Here is a 20378-nt window from a genome sequence, read left to right as displayed (position 1 = left end):
ATCGAAGTGGGACGTGTTGAAGCACAGATACAAGTGATCACAACACGTTAAAACGTTTTTTTTTGGTTTTGTTTTTTTAAATAAAAGATGTATAGCTATAATGAGTTTTTGTATCGTTAATTTTTTTTAACATACATTTATAAAGCTTTATAGAGCTTTATAGATCATGTGTAAAATAGACGGATACCCTACTAATAGTAAGAAAACCTGAATTTCATTCGTTCTGCATTGATAACCCGGTGGGAAAAAGTATGATTCCTAGCTCAATTGTCTTTAGGTATTATAAGTTTGTGTTTAAATTCGTGTTGCACTATTTATATTGCAGCCACACCGTACTGTTATGCACCCCTCGTGCTCATGATAAAATGTAATGTCTGTTTAAAACTACTGAACGTGTGCATTTAAACTTTCATCTTTCATCACCTGTGATATTGATAACAAGTTCATGAGTGTTATGTTTTCGAGCTGCTAAGCAGTTATTGTTACTTTAAATGCACTAATTATTGCATAGGTTGAACCTAAAATGTGAGTGTAAATAGTTTAATGTTTTATTGTTTGTTAAAGTTATTACAAATTGCAGTTGAACTTAACCCTATGGCTCCAGTTTATTACTGTGTCTGTTATGCCTTACAACCTCTCCTTTAGGAATCTAGACACTGGTCCACAGCATATTGAGTCTTCTGTTAACCCCTTGTGGGTTACACTTATACCTGTGTAAGATCATCCTACTTTGAGGAGGGAGAGAGAGCTTGTGAAAAATATCTTAAATATAACAAATAATTTTGCACCAGAAAGCCTTTTTACTCAATATCCTACAGGGTTGACTTATGTTTGCTTTCAGTTTGACTTTTGATGGTGAAAAATGATCATATTTTGCCTATTCCTGGATTTAATTAAAACAATTTTTTTTTTAAGCCTTTCAAGAAAAAGGTTTGTTTGGACTAAGTTGTCGTGAAATGCGGAGAAATTATAATTAGATCACACAATCCTCTATTCATGATCTGTAAGTCTGGTCTCCAGTGCTTTATATATAACAGTTTTCATGAATGAGTGAATCTCCACACTTCACAAACTGTACTCAGTGTGTACATTCTCTTCACCCAGCAGCACCCCTTAGTGGACAGACCAGGACTAAAGCAGTTAAAGTAACTCAAAGGCAAGTTCTGTGACTCCCGGAGAATACCTAGATACTCAAAAGGTGTAACTGTAGGGCATTTACACTCTAATGGTTCAGATGTTGTCACCGGTACCACAACTGTGACCTCCACATTAAATGAATCAGGAATTTACCAAAGGGGTTTAATGTCACTGAAGATTTTGTGGAGACTTAATTTGATGTGGGTGGATGCGTTGTGTGTGTGTGTGTGTGTGTGAGTAGGGTGGGATTTGGGTATGTGGGTGGAGAAGGGTGAGGTGGGGTTTGTGTGGGATGTGGGTGGGGTGGGGTGACCACAGTCACGAGTGGTGAAAAACCTGAAAGGTACCTGATTGACAAGTGATGTTCATGTCAGATGGTCCACATCCGCCTCTTTGCATTGACTTTGTATGTAATCGCTCCGCGGCAGTAATTCGCTTCGCGTTTGGACCTAACACGGCTTAAATTCTGGTGCCAGCACAAAAGCACTGTAGCTTGCCAAGTGGGTCTAGATTAATGTGCAATATCTCAGTGTTTACCAAAACTACCAGAGGTTGCATCTGGTGCCGCTTGACACGAGCTGACACAGAAAGACAAGACGGCATTGTGTTTGTGAAGTGTAAACATTCCTCACAGAGTGATATTGGGTTTCTCCCGTCTTGAAAGGGCTAAAAGCACTTTAATGTGCAAACCCTTGCTGAACTTCTTGTCGTTATTGTTTGCCGAGCTAACTTTCAGCGTGTCCGTTCTCCTGGATGGAAACACATTGTCGTGACGCCTTCATGCACTCTCGCGCACATTGTGAAGCTGCAATGCACCTCAGACCGCAATCCTGCATTTTACCTCCTGCCTTGGATTGTCAAGCTGCTGAAATTTCACCGCCAAGCATGAACACTGTTCCCGTGATTCTCTCCTTTTCACACTCGACGAGGCGTCCCCAACACCGGCACTGATGTGTGCTATTAGCACTCGTCTGCCCGCTGGGGATTTTGGCTGATGGCCTCGTCTTGCTATTGCCCTGCGCGTGTCTTTCACCGCGCAAAATCTGACAACTGATGCCTCCAGGAGGCAGTAAACCTCATCTCACGTCTCACGATCAGGTCCTACTCTTCTCCTCGTGTATATGAGCAGTGTGATAATTATAATGTGTGCAATCTATACCTCTGGGTAATCTCCCTTTCATTGTTAAAATGAGGCCATCTGTGATAGTGTAGTTGCGTGACGTGCTTTATGCAACACAACCTCAGTGACTGACACAATGGTTTCACAGCAGCATCTTTGCCGTGGCTTAATAAATCAATTCTATGCTTGCTTTTTTTTTTCTTTTTTTCTCCTCAAAGTGTAGACTGGTTCCAGCTTTTAAAATGGCTGATAATACTCTCAAACGCCTGCCGCGAGTTTCCCATCTGGACATTCAGATTTTAAATGGACTCAACCACAGAGAGAGTCTGACCACAGCAACACCGGTCTGATATCAGTCAGCAGTTTTCATCAGCACTCAGCTCATTTCCTGTCACGTTTTCCCCCCCAGGGAATAAGTTACTTCTTTAAAGGGTGTGTTTTAGTACACACCTTGTCCCGCTCCTTCCTCAGCTGAAATGCTCTAAAAGTGATCAGACCGCCACTCGAACGAGGGTCTCCTTCAAAATGGGGCACATCCCTTTCAAAAAGTGGCACAATCCCCCACATGATGGCAACCGATCCTTCACATGATCATCACATTTGGAAAGTTCGAGACCAAAAAGCCCCCAGTTGTAAATAGAAGCTCGCATCTCTCCCAATACATTTTTAGCTGGAGGCCTTTAGAGAACTGACTGGCGGGGCAGAAGGCACCGTGTCCCATCAGACGAGGCTAGGGCGCCCCGCAGTGGGACGGGGTCTGTTCAACCCGTGTCCTATATTTGATCCTCTCATTGTGCTCCGAAGCCTTCAGATCGGAAACAGTGGAGGAAGAAGTCGTCCGAGTTTACTCAAGTACAAGTAGCAACATCACGCGATGCAAAGTGGAGTATGACATCAAAATAAAAGTAATGATGGCCTCATTGAGAGTATAATTGTATTACAAATATTTAATTACTACTCATAAGCAGCATTTTCATTTTTATTAAAACTGGGGAAAGATGTGGGGAAGGGTGAGGTGAGGGGGGATACAGGAGCATTGTACATTGGATATTCTCAAGCACATGACTTTACATATATTGATCTATTCTTTATTGAATTTGCTCAGCAGATTCAAAGCCAATGGAGCTCTATTTGATCTATTTGACTAAATATTAATGTTTATACAATGAGAAATGGAAAACTATTTATTTAGATTGTAAATAACCTACAAACTGAAATTGACCTGCGGAGGTGTAATTAAGGTGCATGCATCTTGCTAGGACGAAAAACATGTAACCGATTCTGTTCATACAAACACAATATCGCCTGTTTTAATCCATATTTTCAGTCACACAGCCGTGAGAATACTTTTTAGGCCCCAGATTCCAAACATGGCTGACCTAGCTACTCCGCTTGGTCATTTCTGCCATGTCTCATCTCATAAACACTTGGATAAGAGGGAGCCATTCCCTACAGCGCTGCTTTTGGGGAGGAGGGAACGAAGCTGAGGAGGGAGGATTGAATCTCATAACAACAAGGGATCTGCCCTGATTTGGTTTTGCCCTATTTGGTCTCAACTGCTGCAGCTGTCAGTTATCGAGGATAGAAACGGATGACTACAATAATATCAAAACGGTTGCCCCAAAAAGTGTTCAAAGTGCTCTTGATGAACGTCCGAGAAAGTGTAATGAGGCGTGTAGCAGAAGTACAGCCAGGCTGCTCGTCTTTACTTTTCATTATAATCCTCCACGTGTATTCTGGGACTGGCACTTCAAAGCTATGCTTCTCATTATTATACAAACAAAGTATCAAATAATTAATATGAAGCATGTCACGCATAGTGATGCAGCCATAGATGGTTATCCCCGACTATGCAGTTCTCCTCAGCTCAGCAACATTTAGTGTCATTCAGCTCATTGTTGTGTTGTTTCATTCACTTACCACAGCAGGCAGCTGTTTTCAATTAAGACGCTCTAAAAGAAGGCGTTTAAGAAACTGTCACACCTGTCAGACATCAAACAGCTGACAGAGTTACAAGTGAACATAGAGACGGTGGTGGATATTTTCCTCAGGAGTTTGGTAGAGACCAAATATGGAGATAAAAGACAATAAATGTTTATTTACGTTTACCAAGTGGTCCAACCTGGATCACGAACGTCAGTCTGCTCTCCTGTAGAAGCTTCTCAGCAAGACGCTGATCCATTTACTGACTAACCAACTCAAGATATAGTTTACTTTTTGAAAAACACATTTTAACAATAATGAACTCACGTCAGGATCCATTTTCAATGGATGAAACCAAAGAAGACATGCGATCGATCATCTTTTGCAGATTATTTCTAAAATGATGTGAGTACTTCACTGGAACATCTTTTTGCGATCAAAAATATGATAAATGTTTCACTGATACACTACAAAGAGTAAATATTCTGTGTATACATATAAGAAGATTTTCCACATACTGCTGTACTTGCACGTGGCATATATTATACTGTACCAAGTTTAAAGCTCATTGGATACCTTATTACCGGACTAAAAATAGTATTTCAGAGATTGGAGGTTGCTGGCTACTGTGCTGTGCTGCAGTGTGTTTAGAGATTGAGAGGAGATAACAGAAACGGACTCAGAAATGTCCCCATGCTGCTTCTGCTGCCACCAAACTGGGTCACACTGAAGCTTTTTCACGCCCAAAACTACACCTGGGAAACGAAACAAAACACGACTTTAGTGGCTCGACCACGAGTTTCATACTCAGAAACGTGTCAGTGTTTGCAGCCTCGCCATCTGCTGCAAATTGCACCGTGTTATGTTGATCCAAGCTCACATCAGCCTGTATGCATGTCTGCATGTGTTTTGAGTGTAAAGTGAGGGTGTGAAAACAGAAAATAGCGTGTGTTTTTGTGGGGTAATGTGAGCCGTATGGTACCCAGTGCCCTGTGCATTAGTGGCACCAGGCAGTCATGGTCAGTGAAGGGGTGCAATCACCAACTCACAGGAGTGTCTGTTTCACTGAGCCCTGCCTGAGGTTACTCTCAGCTGAGCTCAGACACAGTAATGACTGTTATTGGTTTCTGCCCATAGGGGTATTAAAGTGTTAAACAACAGGAGGCACAGAGGTATGTTCAGACACTGTTGTCGTCACTAATAAGTTAATAACTTGTGAGCAGCGATTGCAAAACGTACAGTGTTATTGAGTTTTACCGCACATTCAATAAAGGCTTCCTGCAAGAGATGCAGTCAGTTCCCTCAGAATGAAATCATTAATACCAAAAGCAATTAACTGGCATCACAGAAAAATAAAATTGCTGACGTAGTTTTCAAGGGTGTCAGAAATGTTTGTTTGCCCCTTATGGAGCCATTAAAAGAGATATTACTGCACTCTGTAATGTTCGGTCTCCCCAGAAAATATCCCAGACCTGCTATCTCGAGCTCATTAAAATGCGACATTCTTTTTCAACCCTGTCGATGTCTGCGCTTGAGATCGGATATAAATGGAAGATAACGTACTAGAAAATTCAGAAAATGGAAAAACACCTATATGGAGAAGTTTTATCCAGTTTTTCTAGTGAGACTTAAACTACTCACCCTCGAACACGAACTCAAGTAGCACACATGTTTGAGAATCTCTACTTGTCTGCTCTGGTTTTGCTGCCATAGATAACTTCAAACTCCTGTGAGTTCAGATGAGTGCATCGTTAATGTGCGACGTATCGAAACGCTGCAGTAAACTCTAAATGACGTTCAACTGTTTGACACAAATGCGCATTCTTTTCTTTTTTTTATTTTTTTTATTTGGCAATACATTTTTAATGACAAAGGAAAGATTAATTTACCTTTATCTCAACCTTGGTTGCACACTTACAAAGAAGGAGGATCATTTTAAATTAATAATTAAAAATGCAGTCCAAAGCTGAGCAATTGGTGGATATTTTATGACTTTTTTTTTTTGTAAACGCAATATATTTGACTTAGCTAAACAAGATTCAGTGTTTACCTCAACAGAAAGTAATGACCGAGACCAAGTGTTCGGGTTGAAGGTAAAACAGCATATTGTACAATCGGGTGTTTTTTGTGCAGTATCAGCATTTGTGTTCACTGTTTCATGTTGTCAGCTGATATCACAACCACGTAGTGCATTTGGTTTTCTTCTATCAGTGATGCGGACATGCGGAGCAAACTGATAGAAGAAAACCAAATGCACTATGTGGTTGTGATGGTAAAAACTAAAAATTGTAATTAATTCAGTGTGTTCAAAACACATCCACATGACTACATATGACTGGGTCATGAAGAAAGTTTAAATAAATAGTGAAGATAATGTCTAAACTTGATTGTGTGGCAGGAGTGGATTTCCAAATGGAATACTATTATATCATGAACACTAAAAGGATGAAATAGTTAAATTTTTTAGCTCTAGTTGTCTTTACAAAGTGAATGCTGTAGAAAAGAAAAGGCTTTGGTAGTTGAAACATTCAAATTCATCACTTTCTGATGTTAACGCTTTCAAAGGAAGTCTAAAAAAATTAAAATTTGCAGTTAAAAATGCAGCTAAGAGCACACAGGAAACCCCCTTTTGTTTTCTGACTTTATCAAATTGGCTCCCTTCACTGATATGAGTAGCGTGGACAAATTAATAGAGTGTCTGTTGTTGTATTTGTTGCATTACACTATTAGTTTTGGGTATGCGTGCATAACAAACAGACAACTGAGTGTAGCTTATCTATCAGATGTATAGTCTTAGTAATTTAATATATCTGTAATAACATTAATGCTTTAAATCATGGCTCACGCAGTGTTTATGGGTTTCATTAAATCTTTAAAACTTTATTCAACACAAATGTAATAACATGAATTAATTAATTACCACCTTGTGTACATCCATGTCTGTCCAGACTCATGATGCAGTGAAGACTTTTGAAGGAATTTGGCTAATTCAGCTGATTCTAATCGTTAAGCTGTTGCCATGACAGCAGACGATGCCTCAATTGTGCATGTTGCTGCAAAAAAGCTATAAATTATAAAACGTGGATGTTTCACACACATCAACCCGAATTACACTTCATTATGCTACAACTGTCACCAATTCAGTATCAGACTGAATCCGAAATATGGTCATAACCTCCCCATTTGTTCCCACGTTATTGCATCGCGTTCACAAGAATGGCACAGACGTGAGGTAACGGTGACCTTTGACCTCCAAAATCTAATCAGTTAATTTTTGAGTCCAAGTAAATGTTTGTGCCAAAATTTGAAGACATTTCCTCACGGTGTTCCTGAGATCACATGTTCATGAGGCTGGGACAACGTGTGGTCACTTTGACCTTCACCTTTCAACCCCAAAATCTGACCAGTTCACACTCGGCTGAACAAGGGAAAAGTGTCAAATCTGAAGACGTTTCCTCGAGGCTTTCTTGAGAGCTTGTTCACGAGGTTTGGACGGCAGACACATGGACGGACAGCATGAAAACATAATGCCTCTGGCCACAGTTGTCGCTGGCGCCGGCATAGAAATTGAAAGCTGTGTTACCCATTTTTGAGTTTCTGGTACAAAAGCTGATAAAATAAAAATGTGTCAAAAATAAGAATTGACTATATTTGCACTTGGATATTGGCTCCAAACTTCCCTTTGCAAAACTGGTTGAGCCCCACAGATATAGACAGTTGAATGTGAATCAGAATCCCGGGCAGCACAATGTAAGTCAATTTCAATTAAAAGTTTCTGATGAGTAAATGAATAAAAGTAGTGTAGAAGGGTAGATTTGATTGCTACTGCAGCTTGAGATGAGAAAAGAATATATAACAGCAGATTCATTACCTGAAGTTATTTCAGTTCCTCAGTTTGGAAAATGGACATTATCCTGGTGTATGTGTATGTGTGTGTGTGTGTGTGTGTGTCACAATTTACACTTCTCCTGAGCAGACAGATTCATTTCACAAAAATTGTCAGGCTGTTGAACAGATTATCAGGTCGATGCATCCTCAGTGAAGGCAAGACTGAACCTGAGCTCCAATATGATCAAGCCAGAGGTGCACCGTCTCGTGCGTTGCTGGCAGTGGCCCAATGCCAATATCAAAGACAGCTGCTTTCACATATCAGAAGTGTCAAAAGTGGCGGGATTCAGCGTGTGAAGTCTCCATCCTAAATCTTATCCTAAAGCAGAATCTCCGGGTTATGTCACGTCTAATAAATCAGTTTTAGGAATTTTAAAGGCTGCTGTGATGCCAAGCTCCGTACATGGCTTAACAATGGCTTTATTTATGGTTGCTAAATCATTTTCTAATGCTTTATTGATCACTTGAAAGACCCTAATACTCATGAATAAATCAGATCGGATTTACAACACTCTGGAAAAAGTCCATATCAGTTCAACATCTCACTCCTCATCAAACAGCATCTGTATTTTATAGTGTCATTAGTACAATTTGCATTTAAAAATGTTATTTTTCCCAATTGAAATAACAATATTTGTGATGCATTGCCTCGGTGACAGATAAGAAACACTGGGCACTATGACCCAGCAGATAGCCTAGTCTTTGAGAGAGAGGGGGGAAAACAAGGCTGTGATCAGTGGTGCTTGTTTGATGTCAGAGTGTGTATAAAACCCAGACTTTGGGTCGGCTCACCATTCAACCACATGGGGCCTGAGGAGGCACAGCTCTGGAGAACTTCTGCCCTACATGCGGATTATCTGTGACTTCTTCCCAGATGTGGGACATCAAGACTCAACGTTCAACCTTCACACAGAGAGCCTTTCTGTGTGATTTATTTACAGTTAAGAAGTTTTCTTTTATGGCTAAAACAACAGGAAAGTTTGAATTCCTGCGATGAATGGATATTTGCTTACATATTTTGGCATCCGCACATTAAAACCTGGTGTAAGACAAGGAAATGAGGAAGAAAGGAGCCCGTTTTTATGTTTCAGACTGATTGTGCCATTCTCTGACCAGATGGCACTGATATGGCGACGTCCATTAAGATATCAGAAGGTGAAATAAAATATGACAAGAAGTGAGTAAAAGTTATGGAGCAGTCCGGTCAAGTCGAGCCAACTCAGCCGGTGAACACCACAAACGACAGTTTTATTGCAGATTCATACACTGTGGATGAGAGCGCAGAGAGTCTCGCTTATCAGATCAGCCTGGCTGTGATTCTCTCCGTTATCACACTCGCCACCACTCTGTCCAATGCCTTTGTCATCGCGACAATCTCCCAGTCGAAGAAACTGCAAATTCCTGCGAACTTCCTGATCGCCTCTCTGGCTGTCACCGACCTGCTGGTGTCCATTCTGGTGATGCCCATCTGCGTCCTGTACACGGTGATCCATACCTGGACGCTCGGGCAAATCATCTGCGACATCTGGCTCTCCTCGGACATAACGTGCTGCACTGCGTCCATCCTCCACCTGTGCGTAATCGCTTTAGATAGGTACTGGGCCATCACGGATGCGGTGGAGTACTCCAAAAAGCGCACGCCAGGACGCGCGGCCGGAATGGTGGCCACAGCCTGGGTCATCGCTATCTCCATCTCCCTGCCGCCTCTCTTCTGGAGGCAGGTGAAGGCGGAGGAGCTGACCAGCTGCAGCGTCAACACGGATCACATTTTTTACACAATGTATTCCACTTTTGGGGCTTTTTACATCCCCACCTTGCTGCTCATTGTCCTTTACGGACGGATATACGTCGAGGCTCGGAAACGGATCCTGAAGCAGTCCCCCAAGAAGGTTGGGAAAAGACTCACCTCGGCGCACCTGGTCACCAACTCCCCTGGATCCGTGGCGTCCACAGCCTCTCTGCAGTGTGGTAGACACGACACTCCATCCAGCGACACCGGGTCTTCAACAAGCGAGAACCAGGTGAAAGTGACGGTCTCCGATGCGCTTTTGGAAAAAAAACGGATTTCAGCTGCCCGAGAGAGAAAAGCGACAAAGACTTTGGGGATAATCCTCGGCGCTTATATCGTTTGCTGGCTTCCGTTTTTTATTTACACGTTGCTGGTGGCCACATGTGACACATGTTTCAACCCCGAGTTGTTTGACTTTTTCACCTGGTTGGGATATCTGAATTCCCTGATCAACCCGATCATATACACCATGTCCAATGAGGACTTCAAGAAAGCTTTTCATAAACTTGTGCGCTTCAGATGCTGCAGATCGTGAACTGTCTTCTCAGTTTCCGATAAGATTTGTCTGTTTAATTTTTATTATGAAGTTCTGAACATTTATGACATAATAGAGTAAAAAAAAATAGCGCCATTTCTGAGACTCATAGGCATAATAAGATTAGAAATACCCGTTTTTATTAAACAAACAAAATTTGGAATGAAATTGCACCACAATTTAACATGAATTAATTTAGAGGTACTTGCCGGACTTCAGTTCATTCAGAATGCTTTCCTATCTGTGATGACACGATGAGAATTAAGCAACAATCTTTACAAAAAAAAAGAAGCTTGTTTTATTTCAACAAAAATGATAAAGCATAATTATTTATGAATATGGACATTTTTCCATTAATGGTGGCGGAGAAGTTAATATTTACCCACTACACTTGATTCCTTGAACCTATCATATATCAAATGAGTGATGGGTTGTTCCGTATATGGATTTCTACTTGGATGACTTAACGCAGCTTTATATCCCCATTCTGTGACTGACGCATTAATGCAAGTAAGCAGCAGAGGTCATAAACATCCGACAGAAAAGTCATAAATACATTTGGGCCTAAATGAACTATAGTGACATTTTTACATTGTGTACAAACAAGGTAGTTTTGTTTTTCATAGGATAAGGTATATATTTTGATTATGGCCATGCTTGCTGCTAACCTGTATGGTTATCTTTGTGTAGATAGGCAAACTCATGCACTAGGAGATAAAGAGTCAAACGTCTGCATTCTGTACCAGGAACTAAGAGATTCATACCCTATCAGTGTCAAACAAAGAAACTGCAGCTGATATTCACCCAGCAGAGCTAAACACTCATGATAAGTTCAATTTTGCCGAACAAACATCACCTTGTTTTACTGTGTGTGTGTGTGTGTGTGTGTGTGTGTGTGTGTGTGTGTTTGGGTCTGTTTGCTGCTACATAAAAGCTGTATCTACAGTATGTTATGCTCATGTGTCACATGGGTTGCTGTCTTATGGCTGCAGAGACTGATTTGAATCAGAGTCTGGCCTACAAAATGAATGCAGATGATTTATCAGACTTAAGTGGAATAAAAGTGCATTGTTCTAAGATTTTTATCTGTTTGCATTCAGAGATGCTGTGCAATAAAGGCTTCAAGTATTTGGTTGGTATGATTGTTCCATGAGTTTTAATGCAGTTTTAAGTCAATATGACCAGTAAATGCAATCTATTTCTTTTCTTTTAGTTGGGATGCTGAAAGATTCACAGATAATGTTGCAAAGGACTTGCAGTTTTATCACTGTTGTAAAATGTTACCTTAAAATCGAATCAACTCATGATGGCCTGAGCACATCACAATGATGTCAAATAATCCAAAAACCTCGCGAGGCTATTGCAGATGTGGCAGAGCATTAAACATGATCAATTTGGAGCATTTCACATCACTTCCTCCTGATTTTCTCAAATGACTGCATACGATTGTGTTGCAGTTGAGATTCCCCTTATACCGTTTGAACTCCTCACCATCTTCCTGCCCTTTCAGTATCTCCGCTGCCTTCAGGCAAGGGAGGACACATCTATGTGGTCAATAAGTCACGAGAGTGAGAGTGGGCGAGGTTCTTCCGGCGTACTTCACACGCTCAGCGAGGGGGCACTCGTAGTGTCAACACATATGGAAACATGTACGCAGACGTTCACTTGACTTACCATGAATTTCCATAACGTTCCTCATGCACGAAAAGGGATCGCAGTTGAACAGGCAGGCATTCAACTCATTTTAAAGACTCCTCCATGACAGTTGCTGAAATGGTAAAGACGGACAAAAGTGACAACATATGCATGTAGTGACAGTGCCTCGAGTTGACATTTTCCCCTTGTATTTGTGTTTCTATTCTGTTGGACATAAATAAATAAATCACTGCTGGAGAATGAGCAATGGCAAGTCCCTCTGTGCATATGCGAACTCCACACGCAGCATTCCTACATTTAAAAGGTTTTTTTTCTCCCTCAATCACACCACAAAATAAAAAAAAAACATGGAAATTTGAAGAGTTTTGATATATTTACTGGGTTCAAAAGGGAATTAACAGAAAAATAACAATGGTAGCTGAATGTCCTTAACTATAAAGAGTATTTTTTTTTCCTTGCAATGATGCTGAGGTAGTGTGCACATCCAGGTTGCGCAATGAAATTGTCAATCTCAAAGATAACGCATGAGAAGCCACAAATCAGTGAATGGTGTAGCTGTTACCTCTGAGATACTTTATCTTGTATCCATTTGTATGCCTCTGTGCCCGTGATGGCCACGACCAGAGACATTATATTTTCAGATTGTAAAATGCAATATCCATTCAGATTTGGCACAAACGCTCGAGTAAACTAATTAGATTTTGATGGTCAAAGGCCACTGTGACCTCCGAAAACACGTTAGTGATCATAACTTAAGAATTCATACTTTTCACTGCAGGATTGTCTAAATAACTGATTACATTTTATATCCACAAGGTCAAAGGTCAACTTCACTGTGACATCATATTGTTCTGCAAAAACCCTTCTCGAGTCATTATCCATTAGAGCGCAGGGTAAAATCGATAATGGACGAGATAAACATTTCATGCGGGACGATTATTGATATTTAACAAGCAGAGTTTATGATATTCTGTATCCCAAAATGTATTGCATGACTCATGTAGGTAGCACGGCTGCTGCACACATAATCCATTGTTGACATGGGATGAGCACATTGTGCAAGCAAATGCATTAATTATACAACCACTTTTTTTCTCTTGGCTGAATGTGCCGCATTACTGATCTGCCACAGGTCCGCTGTGGAGTGAAGGACGCTGCTGATGTACCAGCTAGTGAGGCTGAACACTTGGATAATGAAGCCATAAAGTATTCCTCCACTTAATGTAGTTTTGTTAGCAGCTCTATTGTTTCGCCCTTTCTGACTTGCAGGATTCATCACCTGAAAAGTGAAGGTGCAACGGGACATCTGCTATTTATAAATTACCTCACCAAGGTGATAACAATTGACCTTGACAGGAAGGAAAACAAGTCAGCAAGTTACAGACTGTATTAAGCGACACGGAAAGGTAAGGAGATTGAGGGCGAATAACAGTCAGGAGGCGGGTGGTGGTGTTAGATTTCAGCAATCCTCATTCTGAGTCCTGTTACTGACAAACATGACTTCATATTAATTACATCTTTTCTTTAATTAAATTAAAATAAAAGAGCATTATGCCTTACTTTTAGATTTGCATACTCTCTCGGGAACCTCCCCAGTATGGTTAACCCATTGTAGACATGTTATCATATAAAAAAAACAATGTAATCGAAACCTATCGGCAGTGCCATAAATCTGGCCTCATCAGTTTCTGGAGATAACAACATAATATTGAGCTAAAATTGGAGAGGGGAGTCAAAGGCGAAGTCATTTATGGCCGTATTCCTACCCAGAAACACTAAACATGTCTCACCTTGTTTAGATGAAGGTGTCACTGAGACACTGTGTGTGTGTGTGTGTGTGTGTGTGTGTGTGTGTGTGTGTGTGTGTGTGTGTGTGTGTGTTAAATCACAGCCTTCGGTCATGTGTGTTCTTTCCTCATTTCACAGCCGTGAATGGCTACAAGCAATTTCTCTGCCTTTCAACAAAGTGGGTTAGTTTAAAGGTTCATTGCACTTTTCATTAGTTCCCCCTCCAGCTACATGTCTAGTCTGTGTTTCAAAATTATAAATTGAGATTCTACTGTGGTTCAAATTAGAAGTCAAACTGCATTTGGCTGCTTTTAGTATGAAAGTCTGGGTAATAGAGTAAAATATTCTCAACATACTGGTGATCCAATTCACTGACTGTGTTTACACTCGTGGGACTGTTACTTCTAGAATTTGGTGAATCTATCACACTTAACATCATTTCTGGCCTGACAAGCAATATATCACCAACTTGGGTAGTTAGTGGCAGAGGAAGTGTACTTGGTGCTGAGGATATGGTTGCTATGTGATCCGTCCATCTACACTGTGGGATCATTACTGGTAATCGCCACTCAATTACCACCAGCAGGAGTGTGTCCTCTGGTTACCTGCATGCAAAAACCTTATAGGTCATGGTGTTTAAAAAAAAAAAAATTATGTTCAATCATGGGTTAATTTGATCTTGCAGTATTATACATTTTTTACACAAATACCAGCAGTAGCATATACAGTTTTTGAGTGCCAAAAATATAGTGTAGGGTACAAAGGGAAAAATGTGTACGTTCAATTCCTGGCAACTTTTCTCAGTCAGTGAATGATAAATGTACAAGTTTGTTATAAAATGCATATTTTTTATGTTTACATTTTAATGAACAAGTCAACATTTTTTGACAATATGCATTGTCACTTTTTTGAAAATTTGGAATTAGAACATTAGTTTAGGGTGGATATTGGGATTGAGCCTTGGATATTCCCAAATGGTAACTTTCCCAATTAATGTGCTTGAACACACAATTACCACACCTGCCGTTTAAGAGTCCCCTCTCACTGCCCACATGTGTTTCCCATCGTGGTGATTGCCTCCCCGCCCCGATTGGTTCCACTTGTGTCTCATTGTCTTCCCTCCCCTTGTGTATTTACTCTGGGTGCTCCCTGCCCTCTGTGCCAGTTTGTCTTTGCGCTTCAGACTTTTCTCTAGTGTTACTTACTGTACATGGTTTCTGGTATCTCGTTTTGTTTTCCTCAGGCTTTGGAGTGTTTTCCCGTATCTTTCTGAACACTTTTGGACTGAACCGTCAAGTCTGCAAAGACCACTGTTTTCTGTGAGCTCTGTTCTTCCGAGTAGTGCATTTGAATTAGTTATTTCACCTGTGTCGCATAACCAATCAATGCAGTCCTAAAATTTTTCAAACAAACTTCCGTTTTACATTTATTAATTTTACCCCCTTTCTTGTAGTAACCTTTGGGTTATTTTAACACCACTGGAATCCCAAACTGAAGCAAATAAAACTAGTAAAATAAAATAACTTTTAATCCATGATTATATATTACCAGACCTTTACTTTAATGGATAAAATCTTTCCTTGAATTAAGAAAATGTCCCCCCAAAAAAGTTCTGATGGGCTATTTTTGTTTGTTGAGCTTTATGACCTTTTAACAGATTTTGCCACCAATGTTTTTTTGTTGTTGTTTTGTTTAGTGTGACTTTCAGGGCACACAGAATTAAAAGTAAGAGGGGAAAGTAAACTGTTGCCTGATGAAGAACTGGTGTGGGTTTGATGTCTTGTTTTTAGCTGACATTTGTGCTGAACTTGAGATGCCCCTGCTCAGAGGTCAAACTTTATTCTGTCCTCGTTAAGAGGCAGAGAGCGCCACAACAGGGACGATGGCAGTTCATTTGTAAGAGGTTATTTCAATTCTCCTTACAGCCCTCATTCCCCTTTTCCAGCACTATGGTTAATTTATACTTGCATCTAGTGGTACATTAGTTTGGCATTAGAGTCTTCTATATCATGTACAGTCACACACGAGTACTTTTTTGTCTTATACCTAATTGGCTGCATTAATGGATAATTTTGCAGTATAATAGAGAATCAAAATATCCCAAATAGATGGATTTCTGTTTCGTTGAGAGCTTTGAAGAATATAAATTAGGGTTTCCCCTGAGCTCTGGCAGAATTTACATATTGTCTATTAACCTTTTGATATTAAGTATGAGAAGGTGCATTGAGATGGAAACTTGTCTAGCATGTTTGTAATTTCCCATTTTCACAAGAAATAACGATGCAAAATGTCACGAGAGCTATTAGCATAAAATTAACTTGACACAATTTCCCCCTTACTTTTTTTTACCTCGTCTATAACCCCCCCCCCCCCCAAGCTTCTTGTCACTCTACTAAGCAACTTTACTCTCATTCAACTTTTTAAATCAAAGCTTCCTGCTCATGACAGACAGTTTAACACAAGCTCTCTATGTGAATTAAGGGATCCCCCCCCCCCTGAATAAACCTATATTACCCAGAAACATTCATCAACAACCTTTTCGATCCTCTTTTCTGAAGCTGCTGCACAAATCCTTGGATGGCAGGGGAAGTGGGACATTTATGTATCTGAACGCTAGTGGAGGACAGCAAGCTGACCTTTTCCTAGCAATCCTACTCAGGACATCACATTTTCCTTTGCCCATCATCTATTGGAGTTGGAATTACAATAATTCGAATTCTTACCAAATCATTTTGCAAAAAGGAAATGGGGAACACACTTTATGACTATGACGGGTATACATTTATTTGATATGACTGAAGAAGGAGAAAGATATAGGCAAATGATAAATGACCTCAAATCAAATCAAAGTATTGTTTGAGGTAAACATACTACTCCTTCAGTGATACCTGACTGAACGGTTGCAGTCATCATCCACAGCTAATGGCTGCCAGGATGACGAGGTCAATTTAGTCCAAAGCTATAGTTTTTAAAAAAAAGTCTTCTCTCACAAAGCTAAAGTCTCTGTGTGGACAATTTGTACGCTGCAATGAAATGTGACTGTTCAGTTAGAGGTTAACATTTAGGTCACCTTATTTCTTTCTCTTTTGTTCTGCATGTTTTCTTACTTATTTGGAAATTTCCATAAATTAGGAATGCCACGTTGGCCATTTCACCACTCAGGACTCAAATGCAATGAGAAAGCAGAGCGTCTTCAGACAAAGCAGGAGCTCTTTACTTGTTGTAAAGCTTCGCTGACGTGATTAAAAATGTCTGATCCACTTAATCTCAAAGTAAACACGCTCGTGAGCGAATGCACTCACAAACAAGAGCACAAAGAACCTTCGTGGCATTCTCAGATCAGGCCCATGCTTCTGGATTGTGAACTTTGACTGGCATGAAAAGCTGAGAGCGTCGCATCAGTTTTTAAAAAAAATTTGTTTCATGTTTCTTTGACTTTTTATGCCGTAATCAAGCCTGTCAAACCCACAACATGACAGTGATGTATGTGCTACACTGTGGCTGATGCCATTTTGACAGGTTTATATTCAGTCGTGGACTGAGTGGTGGTTTCCATGCTGCCTCTGTCATGCTGCTGTGGGCTGCAAATGGGTATGGATTAATATGCCGCGACAGAAATGCCTCCTTGATGGGCTGTCAATAGACCCGACCTCCTTATCTGCTTCTACTTTTCCCCTCATTGTTCCCCCTGCCACACAGCGCTGATTCTCCTTAATCCCACTATTTTTCCATCTTCTCCTCCCTTTATGTCGGCTTCACACTCTGCCTCTTACTCCATCACGTCTTTCCTCATTTTCCTCTTTCTTTCTCCCATTTCCACTTCCATTTCTTTATGTCATCTGCCTCGCCATCACTGTCTCTCTCCTACCAGGTCAAATGAAACCTGCCAACAGAGAACATGACAAACAGGCTCCATTTTGCTAGATACCAGGAGTCACAGTTCCATCCTTCCTCTGCCAGCTTGGGATTGCAGCCTTTTAACTCCTTTTCAGCTTGGACAGCTGGAGGAAAGCCTCTTGGGCATCAACACTGGTATCGCTGACGGAGAACAAAGACGTGAGGGGTTTATCTCAAGACTTCCACCTGCCAACTTTAAAGAACATTGAGTAGAATCTCTCGGAAAGCCAGGAGCCCTTTCAAGCTCTCATTACACGTGACATTAATGGGTCTTTTATTTACTGATCTAACAGCGATCTCCCTCAGATATTTTGTCTTCTATGCAGACGTAGATGACTCAATCATTGCTCCTTCAGGAGAGCGTTCCCGGGTGGATGAACTGCCATCATCGTTGTCTTTTCAGACCTGCAGCATGCATCAATATTGAATGTAATCAGTGTTTGAAATAATTGTCTTCTTGCATGATTTGACCTTGTACAGCATTATCATTTAGTGAACAGGCTTTAAATGACTAATGAGGTAGGTCTCTAAAGCGCTTCCTCTGAAGTATTTTATGGTTTACAAGTGAGGTTCAGGTACAACTTGATGAAATTTGTGTTTTTATAAGGCAAAACCAAACTGACTTGAAATCTTGAACAATCAACACTGCATTTGTTCAAGCTCAGACATTTAATTTATATCCCCCTCCTTCTTTTTCACTGATTTTGTTGCTCCCCAAATGAAGACAGTCTTCTCTCTACTTTATTTGACATTTGTTTATGGGACACGTGTTGCAGACCTTACTGTGGACAACTCCAAAGTTTATTAGACTTTTAATCAAACCCGATTTGTTGTTCACCTTTGTTTTCTCTTCCAAATACAATCTTTTTTTCTTTGCTGGTCCTTTTTTCTATTGATACTTCCACAATCTCAACAGTTAGTCCCAAAATATTAATAACCTGAGCTATATATATTTCCAAAACACCAACTAACATAAGTTATAATAACATGTTTTTCATACTACACTACCATAAACTTTGATGCACCCGAGACCATTTTTATATAAGGAGATTACAGTAATTTTCTTTTCTCTGAAGCTGGTGAACATGTGTATTATTTTCCATCTTTTTGAACAATGAGGGCCTTATGTCACAACTGCACACGTTTATCTGTCTTCTCTTCAATTCTATTGAACTTGTCTATTGTAGTAAAAGCAAGAAATTCTCGTTACATGGCTGAAAAGCTCTTACCATCGAGGTACACAAGTGCAGCCCAATTTTCACCTTGACAGCCACTAGCCAAAGTTATTTTCAACTACTTTACATTTTTATAGCTTGAGCATTAAGAGTGAACTTTAATAAATTATTATTTACGAAAACAAATTAGGAGTTTTAAGGGCTAAACCGTGTCCCTGCTGGTTTTAGCCTGTTGGTACAGATAAAATACTCCTATTATTCTCATTTTCCAAATCAAAGCATGTCTTGCTTTACATATTTCAGGGAGAATCTGATTTCCATCTGTTTCTGGAAGAAAATGACTAGCCATTAAAGTTGCACACTTTGTATGCTATTACATTCATATTTCTTCACATTATGCTATCATTGTTTGTTATTGAAAGTGCTATAATCACAGCAGAGTAATTTAAAATGTCCACAGGTCTCAAAAGATACGAATGTTCACTGTTGTGGGTGAATTAGCTTTAGCATGTTTCAGGTTTCTAAAAGTTAGTTTTAAACACTTTAAGATAATAATAAACCAGGAGAAACTTATTTGAAAATTAAACTGTGCCTAAAAATTGCTTTCAGCATCATTTGTGAGCATTATATCTGAATAGATGCTTTTTTTTTGGCCGTCATGGCAGCTTATGCTTGAAGACACTGACCATGTAATGTAATTGCGGTTTGAGTTGATATGTGGACCTTTGCTCATTTTCTGTCAGCTCTCCTTTTATGAGTGTATTGCTCCAGGTTCCTGATCATTTCAGCAGGTACGATACTTTATTTTCTTTCTTAAACATCACATAATCCATCCAGTTAAAATAATAAAAAAAAAACCAACAGAAGTAATTGATTTTTCCACATTGTTCCAAAATATTTCCCTTATGAAGTGCTTAGAAACCAGAGTGGGTCATGATTTTTAAGTAAAAGTAGGTTGAGAAATAAGAGGTTTATTCCTGTATGAATTATTTGTGAATATGCAGAGCTTGAAAATACTTTTCCTTCTCACTAACTTAAAATAGTTGAGGTTTCTCCTCCTGCCAGGGCTGTTCAACATGCTGCCATGTTGGTGTTTCAGCAAACTGGGGCATACTGGTGAATAATGTCATGAGTGGGAATGTGACATTTGTAGACTACAATATTCTTTCCTTATGAGCAGGGGAATAAGTAATATGCTACAGAGGTCACGAGGCCCCCTAATGCACCTTTAACCCACTTTCTATATTTTTGCAGTTCGTATATTTATTTCGATGATATTTAGCATTTAGTTGTAATTTTTGTAAAGTTTATTTCTCAAAATGAGAGTCAAAGCCTTGTCTCCGAACTGCCAGGAGCGATAGGTATCAAATCTTAATACTTTCTGAGTACTGTCCAAAACTGTGCCTGCATATGAGGTATCAAGTACAAAGTTGGTATGAAATACTTGGCAGATTAGGTAGGGTTGTTTAG

At 40.0% G+C, this 20378-nt stretch overlaps 1 protein-coding gene across 1 annotated transcript; it reads left to right on the top strand.

The window, feature by feature from the left end:
* The first annotated feature begins 9215 nt into the window (after positions 1 to 9215).
* htr1b (5-hydroxytryptamine (serotonin) receptor 1B) lies at positions 9216 to 11529 on the top strand. Its single transcript, XM_069719025.1, has one exon. The coding sequence runs from the start codon at positions 9259 to 9261 to the stop codon at positions 10390 to 10392; it is 1134 nt and encodes a 377-aa protein (XP_069575126.1). The 5' UTR covers positions 9216 to 9258; the 3' UTR covers positions 10393 to 11529.
* Positions 11530 to 20378: the final 8849 nt, after the last annotated feature.

Source organism: Brachyistius frenatus, unplaced genomic scaffold, assembly GCF_029030835.1.
Source record: "Brachyistius frenatus isolate BFR_SWC_R1_liver_20210118 unplaced genomic scaffold, ASM2903083v1 Contig_204, whole genome shotgun sequence".
Classification (NCBI taxonomy): domain Eukaryota; kingdom Metazoa; phylum Chordata; class Actinopteri; family Embiotocidae; genus Brachyistius; species Brachyistius frenatus.
The sequence above is the reverse complement of the archived record's forward strand: the minus strand, read 5'-3'. Positions and strand labels throughout refer to the sequence as shown.

What these genes read in the sequence shown, in the direction of transcription:
- htr1b (XM_069719025.1), top strand. Translation starts at nt 9,259, where the DNA reads ATGGAGCAGTCCGGTCAAGTCGAGCCAACTCAGCCGGTGAACACCACA.